Consider the following 20,548-nt stretch of genomic DNA (forward strand, 5'->3'; position numbering starts at 1 on the left):
TGTCTTTTCTGAACAGTTTATCTAAAGACAGTTGTACAAAATGTGGTCTTTTGTGTCTGCCTTCTTTCACTTAGCATAGTGTTTGGAAGGTTCATCCACATTGCAGCAATCAGGACGGTTCATCTTTGTTGTTAAAGGGCATTCCATTGTGTGGATATACCACTTGTTTATCCATTCATCAGCTGACAAATATATGGCTGGTTTCTACTTTTTGGCTATTAAAAATAAGGCTGTTATGAGGCCGGGTGTGGTGACTCATGCCTGCAGCACTTTGGGAGGCTGAGGTGGGCAGATCACCCGAGGTCAGGAGTTCAAGACCAGCCTTGCCAACAGGGTGAAACCCTGTCTCTACTAAAAATACAAAAATTAGCTGAGCATAGTGGTGGGCGCCTGTAATCACAACTACTCGGGAGGCTGAGGCAGGAGAATCACTTGAACCTGGGAGAAGGAGGTTGCAGTGAGCCAAGATCGCGCCACTCTACTCCAGCCTGGTCAACAAGAGCAAAACTGTCTCAAAAAGAAATAAGGCTGTTATGAACATTCACATATAAGTCTTCATGATGACATACGATATACCTAAGAGTGAAATTACTGGGTCCTACGGCAACTCTCTGTTTAACATTTTGAGAAACTACCAAATTGTTTTCCGAAGTAACTGCAGCATTTTCCAGTTCTACTAGCAATGTATGACAGTTACAATTTCTCCACATCATCACCAACCCCTATCATAGTTTTTGATGACCCAGGACTTGGAAGGACCTCTCTCTCAAGCATCCCACTCCACTACCCTTCCTATTGTTCAGCTCCCTGTTCTGAGTCGGTGAGTCCTCAAATTACTCAACATCACTGGGACTTTGAACATACTACTCACCTACGCTGGACACTCCCTCACCTCTGTCACATCCTCACTTTCCTTTGTCCTGGCTTAGATTCCACAGCCCATTATGAACTCATTGATTTGAGTACATCCTCCACAACATTTTCACCCTCTCCTGGTATGCACATGGATTCGTGTGGCAAAACCCAAGCTGGGTTAAATGTGGTTGGGTCTAGTCAGTTTATCCTCAGACAGAGATGGCTGGAGAAAGGCTCACAGCCATGAGGACTCATCTTGCATTAAATTCATAGCCATGAGCCTCCAGTGGGCACTTAGTGCAGCTCAGCAATTCTCTGACATTTCCTGGACACTTGCTCTGCTGTATTAGTCTGTTCTCACACTGCTGATAAAGACATACCCAAGACTGGGTAATTTATAAAGAAAAAGAGGTTTAATGGACTCACAGTTCCATGTGGCAGGGGAGGCCTCACAATCATAGTGGAAGGTGAAAAGCACGCTTTACATGGTGGCAGACAAAAGAGAAGTGAGAGCCAAGTGAAAGGGGTTTCCCCTTATAAAACCATCAGATCTTGTGAGACTCACTCACTATCATGAGAACAGTATGGGGGAAACCACCCCTGTGATTCAGTTACCTCCCACGGGGTCCCTCCTACAACACATGGGAATCATGGGAGCTACAATTCAAGATGAGATTTGGGTAGGGACATAGCCAAGCCGTAACACTCTCCTTTATCACCTTCCCCTCTTCTCCTCAACTTTCAAAGTTTCCCACAGTGATACCATCTTCCTCCTCCTCTTCCTCTTCTTCTTCTCATTCTCCTTCTTCCCCATCACCGTGATCTATTTTCCATCCTTTTAAATCATTTCAAACAGGGACTCTGTACCCATTAAGGAAGTATGACCTTGCTTTTACTTCACTGAGAAGCTTAACAGGGCTTCCATAGGTCTCTTCTACCAAACACACAACCTGGACTTATCCAGGTATTACTGTACATATCCATATTACTGTACATATCCAGGTATTACGTTTTCCCTCCCATTACACAGGAGAACCACCTGTGCTATTTAAGGCCAGCCCTGGGCACCAGGTCCCAAAGCCATTGACCCATCACAGATGTTATTCCTGCAACGATGCCCTCATGCTCCTGCACTATCAATTTTCCTTCTGCAGAGGATCAGGTCCATAAGTCTATGAACAGCTGCAATATTCCCATCTAAAAAATCCCCTCCCTTGGCCCTACCTTATTTCCCCTTCAGCTCAATTTCTCTGCTGCCTTTTACAGCAAAGCATCTCAAAAGAAGTCCCCACTTCTTTTTCTCCTGTCCCTACTTCAATCCATTCCAATCCCACTTCTCCCTCACCATCCTCAAGCTCACGCCTCAAGCTCACAAGTGACCGCCATGTTGGCAAACCCAGTGGCCAATTCTCACGCCTCATATGACTTGATTTTTCAGCAGCCAGTCATTGCTTCCTTCTTCTTGAAACACATTTTTCCCTGACTTCCAGGCACCATACGCTTCTGGTTTTGCCCCTTTTTGCTTTTCACCAGTCTTTCCTTCTTTGTCTTCTTTGCTGGTCCATCCTCATCTCCTCCGTGTCTAAGCTTCACAGGGCTCCAAGTGCCATCTGCAAACTCCATTCTTCCCAAAATCCACTCCCTCAAATATCTGCTAGTCTTCTCACTTTAATACCTCTCCATATATAAGCTGATTCTTTCCACCCATGTTCCCAAAGTCTATCTCCAGTCCCACTGCCCTTTTGGGCCCCATTTGCACATATCCAACCATCTACTTGACTTCTCCCCTGGGGGGTCTGTCTAATGGGCATTTTGATCTTAACATGGCCCAAACAGAGCTTTACAGTTTGTCCACCCTCTCCCCTCACACACATCCCACACACAACACTTTCCCAAGCCTGCTCCTCCCCTAGTCTTGCCCATTTTGGTTAATGACAACTTGATTCTGTGCTCAGACCCAGCACCTTGGAGTCAGTTTGAGCACCTTTTCCTCACAGCCCACATCAGCAAATTCTATAGCTCTACTTTCAAAATATCTTTCCAATCGAATCACATCCCTACCTTTATGTATACTGCCCTGGTCCAAGCATCAGCCCCTGATAGGGTTTGGATATTTGTCCTCTCCAAATCTCATGTTGAAATGTGATCTTCAGTGGTGGAGGTGGGGCCTGGTGGAAGGTGTTTGGGTTATGGGACAGATCCCTCATTCATGAATAGCTTGGTGCTGTCCTTGTGATGATGAGTTCTTGCTCTGAGTTCATGTGAGATCTGCTTGTTCATAAAAGGCACTGGCATAGTGGCCCACACCTATAATTCCAGCACTTTGGGAGGCCAAGGTGGGCAGATCACTTGAGGCCAGAAGTTCAAGACCAGCCTGGCCAACATGGTGAAACTCGTCTCTACTAAAAATGCCAAAAATTAGCTGGGTGTGATGGTGTGTGCCTGTAGTCCCAGCTACTTGGGAGGCTGAGGCATGAGAATCACTTGAACCCAGGATGTGGAGGTTGCAGTAAGCTGAGGTCATACCACTGCACTCCAGCCTGGGTGACAGAGTGAGACCCTGACTCAAAAAAAACACAAAAAAACACTATGTGGTACTTTCCCCCTTGCTCTCTTGCTCCCTCTCCTGCCATGTGGTGCACCTGGTCCCCTTTGCCTTGTGCCATGATTGTAAGGTTCCTGAGGCCTCACCAGAAGCAGATGCTGCAGCCATGCTAGTACAGCCTGAAGAACTGTGAGCCAAATAAATCACTATTCCTTATAAATTAACCAGCCTCAGGCATTTCTTTATAGCAACATAAGAAGGGCCTAGTGCAGCCCCTCTCCCCTGTACACCCAAGACCGCCTCCTCCTGATTGCTGATGGCCACTCTTGCCATCCTGTAGTCCACTCTCCACATGGCAGCCAGAAGGATCCTCTTAGTGGCTCCTTGCTCTAATAGCTTCTCATTTTGCTAAGAATAAAACTCAGGCTCACACCTATAAACCCAGCACTTTGGGAGGCCAAGGTGAGCAGATTGCTTGAGCCAAGGAGTTTGAGACCACCCTGGGCAATATGGCGAGACTCCGTCTCTACAGAAAAATACAAAAATTAGCCAAGCAGCTGAAAGTTTTAAATAAATGTCTGGAACATAGCAAATGGTCAGCAGAAGGTGGCTATTATTGTGTGGTGGTGCACACCTGTAATCCTAGCTACTGAGGAGGCTGAAGCACAAGAGTCTCTTGAATCCAGGAGGTGGAGGTTGTAGTGAGCCAAGATTGTGCCACTGCACTTCAGCCTGGGTGACAGAGTGAGAAATATGTATATATATAAAATGTGTGTATACAAAATACAAAAAATATTTAAAAATAAGTTTATATATTTAAAAATATGTGTGTATATGTATATACTTGTACATACACACACACATACATACACAATACACATACACACACACACACATATATATACACATACATTAAAAAAAACCTCCTTACTCTAGTCTCCTCCATCTTGTTCCCTGAAACCGCTTTGGCCTTCACTCCCACATCCGTCTCCTCACGGACTCCCCCTCAGTGCTGCCGGCACCCTGCATCCCCTCTCTCACCCGGCTGCCCTCTGCCTCTGCCCCTGCCCTGGCCGGTCCTGCTCCACTGGCTCACTCCTTTCCTCACTCAGCACTCCACTCAGTCGCTATCTGTATTAGCTACCTAGGGCTGCCATGACAAATGACTACAACCTGAGTATGGTAGCAATTATCTAAAATAAAAGTAAAATTAATTCAAAATAATGTGTAAATGTAAAATAACAGCAATGTAATCTGTCACAGTGTAGGAAGCTAAGAAGTCCAAAATCAAGATGTTGACTGGGCCATGCTCCCCCTGAAGGCTCTGGGGCAGGGTCCCTCCTTGCTTCTTCCTGGCTTCTGGTGCCCCCAAGCATTTGCTGGCTTGTGGCAGCGTCATTCCAATCTCTGCCTCCGTCTCCACGTGGCTGCCGTATCTCTGTGTCCTCTCATTATAAGGACACCCAGCATTGGATTTAGGGCACAGCATGAACCTAGCATGACATCACCTTGAGATCTTTGATTAATTACATGTGCAAAACCTTCCTTCCAAATACGGTCACATTCTGAGGTTCTGGGTGGACATGCATTTGGGGGGATATTACTCAGCCCTCAATACTACTTTACTGGAGAGGACGTCTTTGACAACCCAGTCTTAAAAACAGCACCCCCTCCACACTCTACCGACGCTTGTCCTCCCGTTACTCTGCCTGAGTTTTTCCTAGCACTTATCACCACTTGACGGTCTAAATCATTATTTGCTTATTGTCTGTCTCACCCATCACTAGTTCTGAGCTTCTGGGAGAAAGAATTAGGTCTGTCTGGCTTATAGATGTATTCCCAGTGCTCAATCCTAGTGCTTGCATTTTTAAGTGGATATGCAGTAGGTTTGTGCTGAATCAGTGAATTGGAATCACAGGCTTGGGGCTCCTGGCCACTGCAGGCCCAGCACAGGCTCTGTGTCTCCTGGCCTCTTGCAGCTCCAGACCCACCCAGTCCATAGAGACCCTCCTCAGCTTGGAATCAGGGCTCACTGAGCCCAGTGGCCTGCCCACAAAAACTGGTCTCTTATGGGTTGTATTGTTCTCGTAACTTTCTCTCAGTAACTACGCATTTTCCCCAATTAAAATGATAACACGGCTGGGCACAGTGGCTCACACCTATAATCCCAGCACTTTGGGAGGCCAAAATGGAAGGATTGCTTGAACCCAGGAGTTCGAGACCAGCCTGGTCACTATAATGAGCTAGTTTATATTGCTCATCATGCTAGGCTAGTTTTTAAATTTTTGTATCTACAAAAAAAATTTTAAAAACTAGCCTAGCATGATGGCGCATGCCTCCTGTAATCCCAGCTGCTCAAGAGACTAAGGTGCGAAGACCACCTGAGCCTGGGAGGCAGAGGCGTAGTGAGCTGAGACCTTGCCACTGCACTCTGGCCTGGGTGACAGAGTGAGACTCTGTCTCAAAAAAGAAAAAAAGAAAAGAAAAGAAAGAAACAATAGCCAACAGCACAAACATCTCAATTTGTTCTGTTTACAGAATTTTGAAAATTTTAAAAATCAAGAAAAATAAAGTTAAGCAAACTTTCCATTTGATGGGTGCTAAAACTGCTCTGCCCAGATCAACTATAGAGAAAAGCGGAGCTTTCCATGGCAATTTAAAATAAGTGGGACCAAGAACCCGAAGGATTTCTTCAAACAACTGTAACAGATGACATATGGGTTCACCAGTACGATCCTGAAGACAGAGCACAAAGCAGTAGCTACCCAGAGGTGGAAGTGGTCTGGCCAAAGCAAAAGTAGACCAGTCAAAGGTCATGGCAACAGCTTTTTGGGATGCTCAAAGCAAAGGGAGCCAAAGAATTATAACATTTGCTTCCTAGGGGAGTGTTTTGAGTAAGTTACCTAGAGCTTTAGCAGAAAAAATGCCTGGGGAAGTTTCACTAGAGACTCCTTCTCCACCACAGTGCACCTGCTCACTCATGAAAAACGGGCAATTTTGCAAGACTTATACAACAAGAAATCATTAGGTATCTACCTTACAGTCCTGGTTTAGCTCCTTCTGACTTCTTTTTGTTTCCTAATCTGACAAACTCTTTAAAGGGCACCCGTATTTCTTCAGTTAATAATGCGGCTGGTGCGGTGGCTCATACCTGTAATCCTAGCACTTTGGGAGGCCATGGAGGGAGGATCATCTGAGGTCAGGAGTTCAAGACCAGCCTGGCCAACATGGTGAAACCCCATCTCTACTAAAAATACAAAAATTAGCGGGGCATGGTGGCCCACACCTGTAATCCCAGCTATTTGGGAGGCTGAGGCAGGAGAATCACTTGGGTGGTGAAATTTGCAGTGAGGCAAAATCATGCTAGTGCACTCCGGCCTGGGCAATAGACCACGACTCTATGTCAAAAAATAAATAAATAAGTAATGCAAGACTGCATTGGCATGGGTAAATTCCCAGGACCCTGAGATGTTTTTTTGTTTTTGTTTTTTGACAGAGTCTCGCTGTGTCACCCAAGCTGGAGTGCAGTGGTGCGATCTCAACTCACTGCAACCTCTGCTACTTAGATTCAACACTGCAACCTCTGCCTCCCAGGTTCAGGTGATTCTCCTGCCTCAGCCTCCTGAGTAGCTGGGATTACAGGTGCATGCCACCACACCCGGCTAATTTTTTTGTATTTTTAGTAGAGGCGGGGTTTCACCATACTGGCCAGGCTGGTCTCGAACTCCTGACCTCAAGTAATTTGCCCGCCTCAGCCTCCCAAAGTGCTGGGATTACAGACGGAGGTTGCAGTGAGCCATACTAAGTGCATAGGAAAAAAATGGGAAGATATACACAAAATTTAATGGTGGTTACCTCTAAGGGAGGAAGAGGCTTTTGTGTGAGCATGTTGTTTGTGTGTCGCTGGGGGCAGGGGCTTTATTATTTACTTCTGTAAGCATTTGAATTTTTTACCACAGGCAAAGTTTATTACTTTGGTAATCAGGAAAATGCAATCAGTATTGTTTAGAACACAGCCAGGACCGCTGGGAGATGAGAGCTGATGTTCTGAATCTCCACGCACATTGAGGAGGAGCTGAAGACGGTTTTCATGTTAGCGGGTGTTAGGGCATGTCCCTGCTTTCAAAAGTCGAAACAACCTATTCAAAATAACCTCCTTTTTCTTCTTTCTACAACCACACGCTCTCCACCCAACCGAAATTACCCATAAAACTCAGATATTTGATATGCTTCAGAGGTTTCAAGTTTTCAGAGGAAAACATGATTTCCACACTTAAAGAGAGCCCTGGTTGAGGGGGGAAATTGGAGGAGGAAGCTATGGTTCTAAGTTCTACATGACTTGCAAGCCAATCAAATGCTTCTGTTCAAATCATTTTTGACTGGCACAGAATGGACCCTTCATGTCCGGAAAAGACCTCAGATGGCAGCATGTTGTGCTCTGTAGCACAGATATGGGCTGTGGAGATAAACGTGCATGCATGAAGCATGTTCACAGGACATGCTCATTATAACAAGGTATTTTGATGCCATCCCAGAGATCTGGGAGACTAACGGAAATTTGCACAGCCTTGAGTCACAAAGGGCCCCTTGAGCCTTGAGAAAATTAGACCAGTGATGGAGCTGGAAAGCATCAAGTCTATCTGCTCAGTGTCCTACTGGTGGGGGCCTGTGGGTTGTCACCTGCTGATGTCCAGGGGGCATGCACAGTTTCAAGCTCCCACACCTGAGCAGCAGCTTAGATACCACAGAAGCTGGTCCAAAGGACACCAGGATGCTGTGGCTGCCCTGAAAGTGGCCTCTTTGCTTTCCTTTAGTCACTCTGAAAACTTTGAACATCCACACTTGGTTTCCACCATGGGCCAGAACTAGCCACGGAGGAGAGAGAATGTTGTGTGAACCATGTTGCTTTTGTGGAGACCTAGCCGGTGCGCCATGCAGTTGCTTTGGTGTCTAGATCTGCCCGTAGCTTCTGTTGTCCTACAAGCAGTGGGAGGACACAGACCAGCAGCCAGGACAAGGTCATGGCCATTGCTTTCACCTGCCCTGGCACTGCTGTCTTGAGCTGAGGACCATGGGAGCCAACGAAGGCTCATTTGTAGCACTGGGTTTCTCTCATTTAACAAATACAACCAGTGCTTCTGTTCTAGCTCTCTATCTGCGTGTCCACTTTTCCTTCCAGTTCATGGGTGCTTCAGAATGTGTGGTCAGAAGTAGCCCTCATATCAGAGACCCTGGCCCCTCTCCTGCCTCAGGACAGCAGACTCAACCAGCCTCCAACATGAGGCCTTTCTTTAGCTAGGGGGACAGGATTGAGATGGAATGAAATGTGGAGACGGGAGCAAAGGGGCACCCAAGAAAAGGGCCAAGGCATCTTCCTAAATTCACAGGAGGTGACATTTACCCACCACCTACCATGCTAGGTGACTCTCCTGATTTGAAGGAGAGGCCAGGGGAGGATGCTGGCCAGTGGGAATGTGTTCAAGGCAAGGCCCAGCTTTCCTGGCTCAGAGTCTACTTGAACGATCCATGGTTATTCCCATTCCTAGGATTGGTTCACTGTGTACCTCTTAACACCACTCAGCTCTGGAAGACAGTCCTTACAAACTGGCCCTCCTTGGCTGAGTGTGGTGGCTCACACTTCTATGTAGTCCCAGCACTTTAGGGGGACAAGGAGAGAGGATCACTTGAGTCAGGAGTTTGAATCACTCTGGACAACATGGTGATACCATTTCTACAAGACAACTTAAGAAAACTCATCAGATGTGGTGGCATGCACCTGTAATCCCAGCTACTCAGGAGGCTGAAGCAGGGAGATCACACGAGGCCAGGAGGTCGAAGCTGTAGTGAGCTATGGTTGTGCCACTGCACTCCAGTCTCCATCATAGAGCAAGAACCCATCTCAAAACAAAAATGAAAACTGGCCTGCCTTGCCCCGGGGACCTCTCCTGCTTCATGTGGTTAGAACCTGGCATGAATGCGCTTTTGTCTCGTCCTGAGTCACAGGTCCCAGTTGATGGCCCTTTCCATACTGAAAACTCTCCATACGTTTCTTTTAAAACCTTTTATTCAATAATATATACTTTTAAAATAATAATATGTAACTGCCGCCATGCCACGTACTGCCCCTGTCCCCCCACTGTGGAGTCTGTGGTCAGCTAGTTAGCGTGGTTTGCTGGAAAACCAGGCGGCCACGGGATGAGCTGAGGGGCTTGGGGAGCAACAGTAACCAACAACATTCTGCATACCCTTCACATTCCCCATGCTTTCTGGGTCGGGAAGAAGTCAACAGGAAGCCAAAGGCCAGTGAGCCTTTTACATTCGGAAGTGAGGTTTGATATACGGTGGTGGGCTGCCCTTCGCTTGGTCTAGTTCGTGCTTGCCAAACCTGCCACCGTTTTGTGTCTGCTCACGGAACGTGATCTCTCTATACGCGTTAAGACGTTTGATTTGGTTCTTGTTCTGCTTATGGAAAAGTGGGAGAACCGCAACAGACCTGGGGAAAGAGATGGGAGGAGGGAAAGATGGCATTAATCAACCTGAGCAGGTGAGGGAGGCCTCCACCTGTGGGAGGAGGGCCTGTGCTAGAATACAAGCTTGGCCTTCCCATGCCACTTGGTGAACCTTGCGAGAACTTGCTTTGAGTTCAGGTTTCCAACAGTACCCTCTGCCTTCTTCCTCTTCTGATCACCGTGACAGAGTGGTCTCTAGCACAGTCTTCTGTCACAGGAAGGGTGCTCTGGGCACGTGTTGTGACCCAGTCTCCTACCCTACCCCACCCCATCCCTCAAGTCCAGGGCGCTGATGGAGAAGGCTCGAAGACTCTTGACCATTCTGTACCAGTCAAGCTACAAGTTCAGCAATCAGCTCTAGGTCCCCCTCAGACCTGACCTGATTATTTGAGGTGTCTTGGGACTAAGAAGGGATCTGTATTTACTCAGAAAAAGGGCTGAGTCCACTAATAAAGAGCAGTAAGTGAGCTCAAATATTTTTAACTCTCCTCTGGAAACAGCTAGCTGCCTGGCATGGCCTGAAAACCTCATTTCTCCTTCCATGTCCAGCATAGCGAGTGGGTGGTGAGATGCCAGCAGTGGGATTCTAGCAGCAGTGCCTCCCGGAACAGCACTACAGTGCTGAGAAAGGAATATGCACCTGGGAAGCTGTCACACACACAGCATCATTTCATGAAAACTTTCTTTGGGTAAAGGAAGGGTTCCACTGCGTAGTATTTGTAAAGGGCTGTGTGGTGCATAAGGTTAAGAAAGAAATGACTGTATTTGCCTTAAGCACTTCAGCCGATTCGAAGCACCCAACTTCACAGAGGCTCGGTGAGGAGAAAGCACACTAATTAAAGACCCCACCATCTGCCAAATAATAGCATGTGCTGCAAGGAATGGGGCTAGGGAGGGAGTTTCACGAATGCAGAACACTTGGCCACAAGGTTAAAGTCATACACTAAAACAGTCAATCCCAAGAAGCAGGTATCTGAGTGGCGTGACTGAGTCAAGTACATACAAACGGAACACTCCCACCAGGACACTCTAGTCCCACTTCTGCTAAAGGAAAGTCTTCACACCAAGGTGTAACATACATCTTTGCATTTCAAAGTTTATCCCTCCCTTCTCCCCAAAGAGACAGGAAATACAAGTTAAGGTCCTCATAGCAATGGTTTGTCTCCCACTTGGGAAGGCTGGTTATTGTCAACATTTTTATTTAAGAAAACAGGATTTAACATGGCATTTTTCTTCCCTCTAAGGGCAGCAGCACATAAATCATACATCAGTCATCCAGTGATACAAAGAGGTGGCCAATTGTGTCTGAAGTAGTCACTTGTAAAGGATCACAACCCAGGCAGTGTTGCTTTTCTGCAAACAGAAGGAAACAGAAGGCTCCATGGTCCTTGAAGATTATCCAAGTTTTCCACTAGTTGTCAAGATTTCTGTCCCAACCTCTTAGTCACCATTTACAGCAAGAAGAGCCAGCAGGTGAAAAACTGTTAATTTATTGATTCAAAGTTGTTTTCTTTTTCTTAAAAAAAAAAAAAAAAAACAATCCCCAATACATGCAGTTCAGGGTTAAGTATCACATTTGTAGCACATTGTTGAGTCTCAACACAAAAATATGCATCACCTGTATAATCCCATCACATATTTTTCCAGCCTCTACAATATCTAGTTGGGGGTGTTTTCATTTACACATCCACATAGCTCAGAAGCATGTTATTACTGGTTGATCTGGCCCCATGCTTCCCTGCCACGTCCCCTGCCCTGGTCTCCACCTTGGGGTTAGTTTTTCCTAAAGGCAGGATGTTACTCAGTCTTAATTTATTAAGGTCAGTGACAAACTTTGGCTTCTTGTGTGCTCATGTGGTCCCTGCTTTTGCTTTCGGAAGGGTTTATATTGAAACGACTGTGACTCTGATCAATTAATATCCCCTCGTTTATTTGTAGGAAGTAAGTTTGCTTGTTCCTGTGGGTGCTCACACAGCAACACAGGTTCCTAATCATGTAATCTGAACTGGCATTAAAGGAAACTGTTAACCAGGCTCTTAGATCTATTTCAATTCATATAAAAAAATTCTTCCAATTGTTGCTTGTGTCTCAAAGTAGTTCTGCTTCCATCCTTATCAACAGAGCACCTGGGAGAACCTAAGTCATTTCCCTGAGTAGGCACGGACCGTGAGCCCCACGGCACCCAGCTCTCTCTGGGACTCAGCACCTGACTCGAGAGCACCACCTTTCAGTCCACTGGGACCAATCCAGGGGGCAGCAACCTCCCCAGGGTGCATTCCAGAACATAAACTTGGTAGCTTCTAATTGATCCCCTCAAAAGTCCATTTCCTCCTCAAGAGCTACCTTTAGACGGTTTTTCTTATTGGTCCCTTTTCTTTTAACAGTCCCTCCCCTAGCCACTCTCTCCAAGTCCCCAAGGATTACGAGTCCGTCTGTCTCCTCTATCAGTCTGAGAGCACCTTCCTCTCTGCAAGGGAACACATTTGCTTTAAACCTTGTGAGTGCTGACAAGTTACAGAATGTCTGGGAGGAGGCCCAGCTGAGTGAGTGGTGTTGAATGCCTCACTGAACAACACCGGCGCTTCTCTGGTTGGTGAGAAGGCCCAGGCAAGCTTGGTCTACATCGTACACTCAATGGCTTCTCCTACCCAGCCACCTACTCTGCCTACAGGGACAGGATGAAAGCAAGCCAGCTGACAGCATCCAGGGGAGAGTGAACTGCCACCACACCAGAGATGCAAATATGACTCAGCACTTCATGAGTTCTGCTCTCACCATGGGATTTCTCAGCAGAAGCAAAGCTTGCAGTTAGGCTCACTTGTAGCCAACAAATGATATATCCATCTGGATTTGGCATAGGAACCTTTTGTTCTCACCATACCAGGTCTATGTTCTTGAACATAGGCAGTACCTGAGATGATAATATAACACTACCCTGTTCCCCACATTTTTTGCTTTTCTTTAGGAAATAATTAAGTCCTTATCATAGGCACTTTTAACCTGTTTAAGATAATGATGCAAACAAATGAAAAGTACTGAGATGAGTTTAAGAAAGAATATGCTAACTGAAAAGGATACTGGGTACATATATTTACCATGATTTAGTCTAAATATTAGACACACACACGCACACACAGACACACACACACACGCACACACCCCTTTTGGAACTCTCCAAGACCATCTCCGAACCTAGGTAGTCTTAAAATTTCAGGGGAGCTAGGTTTGGAAACAAAAATGGTTTTTGGAGGCAGGAAAAGACGACAGTCTGAAACTGGACTCACTTCAGTTTGGGAAAGAATGGCCTAGGTGTCCAGACCAGACCCAGGAAGGGGTGAGCATTTCAAGCCCAGTTATGTTCTAAGTCTAAGGCATGAAGAGAGGTAAAAGTACAGGTGCTGGAAAAGCAAGCTGTGTGCTTACAAGGAAGAATGTGTGTGTCAAAGCTGCAGTTACAAAACCCTAGGACAAGGCAGGCAGACTGTGTCTGCACCTACATCATGGTCAGAGAGACAGGCAGAGGCCAATCACCTGACTCTTCTCCCCCAGGTACTTTTATTACCTCTGGGGGACCCAAGGGAAAGGAATAGGGTTACCGCTTCACCAAGACCCTCCAGTAGGCTCCTCTTGCCTGGTCCGGACAGGCAACTTAAAAAAAAAAAGGGTGGGGAGGGCTGAGGAGTTGGTGATAACGGAGACTGGAGGGGGAGCAGGAAAGACACGCAGTGGCACATCTCCCTGACAATATCCAACGCTTCAGGATTGCCTATAAGGGCACAATAGAAGGCTTCTGATAATCCAAAACACTGAGTTTTGCTGCCTGACATATCAATATAGGCAAGAGCTCACATCTTGCTTTTAACTTTCAGGTAGAACAAATGTTTACACTAATATACAGAATGTGCAATGCAAGCAGGCAGCATTGGTATGAGGACCTTAACTGAATGCATTTCTTGGCTTTGGGATCTTATTTGTTATTTTTTTACTCTATAAACTCAACTCTATAATAAGAGAAGAGTTTCATTTGTATTTTAAGTTCCCACAGATCAAACAACAAAAATAGAATCTACATTTAGAGATAGGACCTGCTACCAATACCAATAAGATTTTATTGGAATATGGAATGTAAACAAATGTTTCAAACAAACAATCTAACCTTATAAAAATGTATGGCATTTTTAAATAGTTAATAAAGAAATCCTAAAGGGTGATGTGGTAGACACCTCTCGTTCTAGCCTAGGTGTGTGAAGTCCCCAGAGCTGTGGCATGGCCCTGCAGCTGGGGTGAGGGGACTGCCTACAAACCATGTTGGTGCTGAGTCCCCAAAATGAAATCAGCCCTATTTTTATTACACTCTAGCTTTCTCTGCTAACATGAAGGTTAGCACAATGGATCCAACACTTGCTCCAGGAGCACCACTTTCTTCCCCAAGCCCCTTGTATATTATTCTCAGTTGCTTATCAGATGAACCTGCCCACACAACTCTAGTACCTGCATGCAAGACAGACTTATCTTTGCCATCACATAAATGTGTCACATATCAGAACTTACAAATGCATATTACCCTGATTACAGTGGGAAACTGTATCTCATGGGGATACAGGGAAGTGGGAGAAAGTTATTTTTTTCGGTCTTTCGTGAAAAAATTCTAACGGGATATTTTCCTCCCTCACCTTGCCTGAAGACTGACTTTCCAGCTTTAGTTATGGTTGTGAACAAAAAGGTCTCTGTTTCAGAGAGGTGCATTAAAAAAGGCGCACACATAGGGATGTGCTGGGAAGTGGTGAAGTTCTCCTTACAAGGCTGCCAAAAAAAAAAAAAAAAAAAAAAAAAAGCAACAAAAAAACAGCAACAAGATTTTATGGTTAGGCAAATCAACAAAGGTTATAGTGAGCTCCAAGTTATGCACTTAGCATGGAACTTTTGATGACACCGATGGACCAGTTCATGGCATTGCAAGGTTGCATGATCCCTCCTGACATCAAAGAGGACTCTTGTGAAAGTGACTGCAGTTTGCTCCCAAATGAATCCACTTGGAGGAAAACTGCAGGGATGAGGTACATTTCCTGGAGAGCTCATGTCATAAAAAAATACATAAAACATGGATTTGTAAAGAGCTTAAAAAAAAATACTGTCACTGTTTTAATATCTCCTTTTCATAAATGAGGCTGGTGTGTCAGTATAGACTGCTGACATTTCGCTAAAACTTGAGCCTGAATTTCACCAAAGGAAACCCGGACCACAATGGAATAGATAGGAAGTCAGACATTCAGAGCTTGTTGACTGAATGGGTTAATTCAACAGTGGTGCCCTGTTAAACAAAGGTAAATGTACAACAACTCCGAGTCTCTATCTCCCATGCATTCCAGAGGCAGAGCTCCTTTAGATCCTGAACTAGGTGCATCCCCATGCTGCCACAGTGACAGCTCCCTGGAGACTAGCACTGGGGAGTTTCTTTCTTGCTTTTTGACAGACTTTTAGGTCTTTACTCTTCTTTGCATTTAGAAGGAATGATTAGAATTTCTTTTTATCACACTGTAGTTTTCCTTCAAGGTTTGTGTTTGGTTGGTTGGTTTTATTGGCAAGCATCAATGCTGCATTACCCGTCGCTTTCCAGTCTTCATCGTGCTGCCGTGAGACCACTGGAAAGCACAGCATTGTCTGCACAAGGCTGGGACTGCTCCTTCACCACAGGGTCTGCAAGAAAGCAGGAGGAAAGTCAGGCAATCAGGGTGGGGAGTGCCGAGAGACGCCCATGGCAAATCCATGCTTTCGACTGAGCGACAGACTGATAGGCAAGCCAGGGTCAGAGGGCAACAGAGGAGCCAGAAATCATGGAATTCCGGCCGTATAAAAACCAAACACTGAAAAATAACCAGCAACTGTTATTGCCGTCAACTCTTATACTTCCTCAGGGTATGAACTCAACTGCTAAGAGGCATAGAAACCCCAATTGCCCACTGTTCAACATTTCTACTAGTTTTATTTTCTTTCAATACTAACATCATCTCTAACCCCTAATTTCTTCAAAGCATGTAGAGTAATAAGCACTTTAAAGGAAAGGTGAGTAAAAGAGCCATTAGAAGACCAATCCATTTTAAGCAACAGTGCTTTGAAATTTTTCAAATTGAAGTATGACATGTATTCAGAAAAGCAGAAAGATCATTAATTACATGTGATAAACATTAGTAATCCTAATTTGATCTAACTCAAAGGGTAAAAACAGCTTTCTGAGCCAGATACTGGAGAGGGGACATCTGAGTACTCTGGGGCTGAGGTCTAGAAGGCTGAAGCCTTTTAAATGTGCTGACTCCCTTATGCATATGGGCCATAGGTTCAAGACCACAGTGATACATTCTTCAGGCAAAAATTTAGTTAATCTCCAGAGGAAAAAAAAGGACAGGGAAAGGCAGCATATTGATCAAGCCAGAGACCACAACTTTAAGGGTTAAACATTTCCATCTTGATTCAGAAAGTGAACTGAGGTAAGTCTCTCAACCTCCCTGCTCCCCAGGAAGGAGACTGGTAATAGCAGGAAGTTTATTTGAAACACGTTATCAGTGGGGAGAACCATACACATGTGGAACAATAAGCAAGCACACAAACTGAATGTGTACACACTGCTAAGTGAGCAGTTCAGTCAAGATTTCAGTGAAGTCTCTCCATCTATTTTCCTTTCCTCAAATTCCTTTTATCCATCCATCTGTTCATCTCCTTTCAAAATATACAATGGTTATCTTACTACCTTTAAGTACCAGTTTTCTGAGGGGAGAAATAATCTTCAGTTAGGTTTCCACATAAATGATATTTAAGAGCAAATCTTAGATACTTGTGATCTATGAATTCAGGGTGACAGGAAGTATTCAAACAGCCTGAACTCAAGGGAGATCCAACCAGTGAATAAGCAAACACCTCTGGTGATCAAGAAACTGATCTGCAAAGTTGTCTCAATCATCTACAATTAATGAGGCCAAATTTTAGGAATAATCTAATCCAAATACCCTAGAATTCTCCTAACTGGTCTCAAAGAGAACGAGTGGAAGATGTGTTCTCTTTAATGAATCACCCCCTGAACAAAGTCCCTGGAGACTCACAGAAGTAAGGGTGCTCCATGGCCTCTTTGGCAGTCAGTCTCTGTTGATGGTCGTATCGCAGAAGTTTGTCCAGAAGATCTAGTGCCTCGGGGCTGACAAGATGTCTGTTCTCACTATGGATAAAGTTTTCCCAGCGTTTCCTTGAATGTCTGAGAAGAAAAATGAAGCATTAGTCATCTGAGACTAAATAAGAATCCTTATCTCCTCGGGCTAAAGCCAACAAAACCTTAGAATAATGCACTGATTATAAGCTTGTGAAATCTCTAACTGGTACTTGACCTGCTGCCCCACAGTTACAGCATAGCATCCTGAAACACAATGGTGCTCCGTGATTAGATAAACAGAATTAGGTAAAACTTCTATATCTGATTTAGAATACATGGAACCTCTCTAATTTAGTTTGTATGCTGTAGGCTCTCAGTCAATTCTGGGTGGCGTGCAGGAGAGTGAGCAATTTTTATTGGTCAGCAGATATATTTCCCAGGGCTAGCCTCAGAAACAGGGAGGTTCCATAAAATACTGTTTGAAAACTATTAACAAAACATTTACTTTTCAACATTATTGCACTGTACCTGAAAACTCAATGCGCTTTAAAATTTGCTATCGTATAGAAAATCCTTTACAGAGATCAGAAGAAATTATAAGTCTCTTCATCTTGAAGGGGTATGAAGTAAAAAAATTAAAAAACAAACTAAGGCTCTTATTTGAAGAATCACCACTCTCCAAGTGTGGCCGTTAAAAATAAGCACATGCTGTACCAGAAAACTTTTTTTCTGTAACATTATGATTTTGGTTTCCCTTTTCTATTGACAAACAGGTTACCTCTCAGAGAAGTATCAAATATCTCAAATAAGTTAAAGAAAATATGCATAGGAAAAGATGGCTATTTCCATTTTACTATAATTAGAACAGGAAAAGAAAGTGATTTTGGCTAACCTTTCCACTTCTGAAATAGAGTAAGGTAATGCACTCTTTCTCTCTCTTACTTACTGTCCCAGGATATCGTTGAAGTGTGGATCTAGGTCTATGTGATACTTCTTCAGATACCCATACAGCTCCTCTGTACCCAGAACCTTGGCAATGCGGACAAGCTGTAACACAAAACAAACTGACCAAATCACTGAGCACAGAACTCACTGTGAGCCCGTGAGGACGCTGTACCAAGGAATCAGAAGACTTCCACACCACTTAATCTCCAGGGACCAGATACAAATCTAAGTCCAGGGCAGGCAGACAGACCCAAGGACAAGGAGTTCACATGAATGCAAATTTCCAAACTGCCTTTAAAATAACACAACTTCAGGGGTATGGAGGCAGCAAACCACATTGTTATGTGTGTACCTATGCAACAATCTTGCATGTTCTGCACATGTACCCCAGAACCTAAAGTGCAACTTAAAAAAATAAAAATAACACAACTTATGATAATAATCTTCTAGAGGTGGACTAGTACAGGGGCATCACAATCCAATGACTAAAACCTAGTTTCATTAGACAAGGAGGTACCTGACTTCTTCACAGAATCATTCTGGAAGTTTGGCATAGATAGCATTATCTGCCTCTACTTCTGGAGACCTGATAAACAGACAAAATTCTGTGCAATCTTTAGCTTGAAGAAAAGCTCCTATGCAGACACTGAAAGATGACTAGTGGCTCAATGATAGTATTCCTATGTAAGGATGCTATGTGCTTGGCATTCACCCCCAAACAAATAAGAACCAGATAGTGTTTGCTCACCTGGTCATAGTTGTCCTGTCCATGGAAGAAGGGTTCCCTTCGAAAGATCATGCTCGCTAACATGCAGCCCAAACTCCACATGTCCAAGCTATAATCATACATCTGAGAAGAAAAGGACAATCCATCAGCCAAGGGTATTAGAAATCAGTTTTTCTGATAAAAACTTCTTTTTTAGACAAGATTAGGTGTGTTCATGATGGTATGGCCATAGCTAATTTCTTTCTTAAAAAAAAAAAAAAAAAAAAAAAAAATTAAACTTCCTGGCTCCTAGAACTGATCTGAATTTCTAGTCTTCATTTGACCTTTGCAGATATTTTAGATTTAAAAACTTCTCTGCTCCCCAAAAAAAACTAGCTGAGAAAAAACTTAAAATTAGCATTTTGGGATGAAATAATGGCTGGGTTTTGAGTGTATCCAAACTGACTAGATAAACAGCAAACCAGAAAAAGCCCTAAGCAAGTATAAATAACCCAGAGCAGCTCTGCTAACAAGTTTACCTGATAGTCCACAAGGAGTTCTGGTCCCTTGAAGTACCTTGAGGCTACACGAACATTGTACTCCTGAGCGGGATGATAGAATTCTGCCAGACCCCAATCTATCAGTCGCAGCTACAAATAGGACAGAAAAAAACATGTAAAAGGAGTGTTTCTAGATGCCTATGCCTTACAAGGCCACATCACATTAGGTAACAATTATTTGGCCACACAAAAAATGTGAGCAGGTGCGCTGGCTTAAAAATCACACTTTCGGCAACTGTTTAAGAGGTCATTTTTAGAGCAGAGCACTTGAAATGCTTTTTTAAAAATTTTTAAATTATCCGGCCCATCACTCTCTAGATCAATAGAGCTCACCCTTTTTTTCTGCCTACATTCAGAAACTCTAGGCAGTTACACATGGTAATATTCTCCCATCATTCACAGCTTTCGTTAAAAGCTCCAGGCGTCAGTGAAAGGGCTGGGGACACGTCTCACTCCAGGATTGAAGCACTGCTCTAGTGATTTATTCATCTAATACTAGATGATCCACTTATTCACTGATTAGGGCCAACCAGAGTTGGATATTAAAAATAGGAGGGACCCAAGTGTACTCTTAAGGCCAGTCAGATTGGTCTGCGGGTCATCAAGAAATGAAGCAGAAACCACCAGCTGTAATTTGTTTCTGAGGCCCTCCAGAAAACTATGACCAAAATGAAACAAGTGACTACAGTTAAACTGTCTGCTTTCCTTGTGTACTATGCTATACAAAGTAGAAATCTGCAGAGATGGGAGAAATCATGGTAATGAAGGTTTGCCAAAAAACCCACCACAGGTCTACAGAAACCATCACGGCACTGGACAGTTTTTCCGTCTGTGCTAAGCCTTTTAATCAAGCTTGCTGCTACCTGGCTGTAATGGTACCTTTTTCTGTTGGTGATCTATCATGACATTGTGAGGTTTCACATCCCTGTGCATGATTCCCTTGCTGTGGCAGTAATCCAGAGCCTATTAGGTGAGAAAGCACAGAGAAAAGTAAGCAAACCCTCTACCATCCCCCAATGCAACCATAGTCTTATTGTGACACGTTGACTTGAATACAGTCCCCCAAGGGGCAGCTTGCTGCCTGTAATGAAAAGAGAAAAAAACGTGCTTCAGAAGGCACCCCTTTCTCTCTGTGCACACTACAGCTGGTAGAAAGGAGCTATGAAGGGAATGGCAAGGGCTATGAGATGAGGCCAGTCACAGTGACTCATGCCTGTAATCCCAGCACTTTGGGAGGCTGAGGTGGGTGGATCACTTGAGGTCAGGAGTTTGAGACTAGCCTTGGGTAAC

General features: G+C 44.5%; 1 protein-coding gene across 1 annotated transcript in view; it reads right to left on the reverse strand.

The window, feature by feature from the left end:
• Window positions 1–9,446: 9,446 nt before the first annotated feature.
• Window positions 9,447–20,548, reverse strand: part of CSNK2A2 (casein kinase 2 alpha 2) — a 39,671-nt gene continuing 28,569 nt past the window's right edge. Inside the window, exons 6-12 of the mRNA XM_032284057.1 lie at window positions 20,138–20,221; window positions 19,238–19,348; window positions 18,741–18,842; window positions 17,994–18,094; window positions 17,004–17,152; window positions 15,513–15,606; window positions 9,447–9,893 (exon numbers count right to left, since the gene is read on the reverse strand). Of these exons, the coding sequence (XP_032139948.1) occupies window positions 15,530–15,606; window positions 17,004–17,152; window positions 17,994–18,094; window positions 18,741–18,842; window positions 19,238–19,348; window positions 20,138–20,221 (624 nt within the window). The 3' untranslated portion in view covers window positions 9,447–9,893; window positions 15,513–15,529. The remainder of the gene's footprint in view (window positions 9,894–15,512; window positions 15,607–17,003; window positions 17,153–17,993; window positions 18,095–18,740; window positions 18,843–19,237; window positions 19,349–20,137; window positions 20,222–20,548) is intronic.

This window comes from Sapajus apella, unplaced genomic scaffold, assembly GCF_009761245.1.
Source record: "Sapajus apella isolate SASKATOON/1434 unplaced genomic scaffold, GSC_monkey_1.0 scaffold15, whole genome shotgun sequence".
Classification (NCBI taxonomy): domain Eukaryota; kingdom Metazoa; phylum Chordata; class Mammalia; order Primates; family Cebidae; genus Sapajus; species Sapajus apella.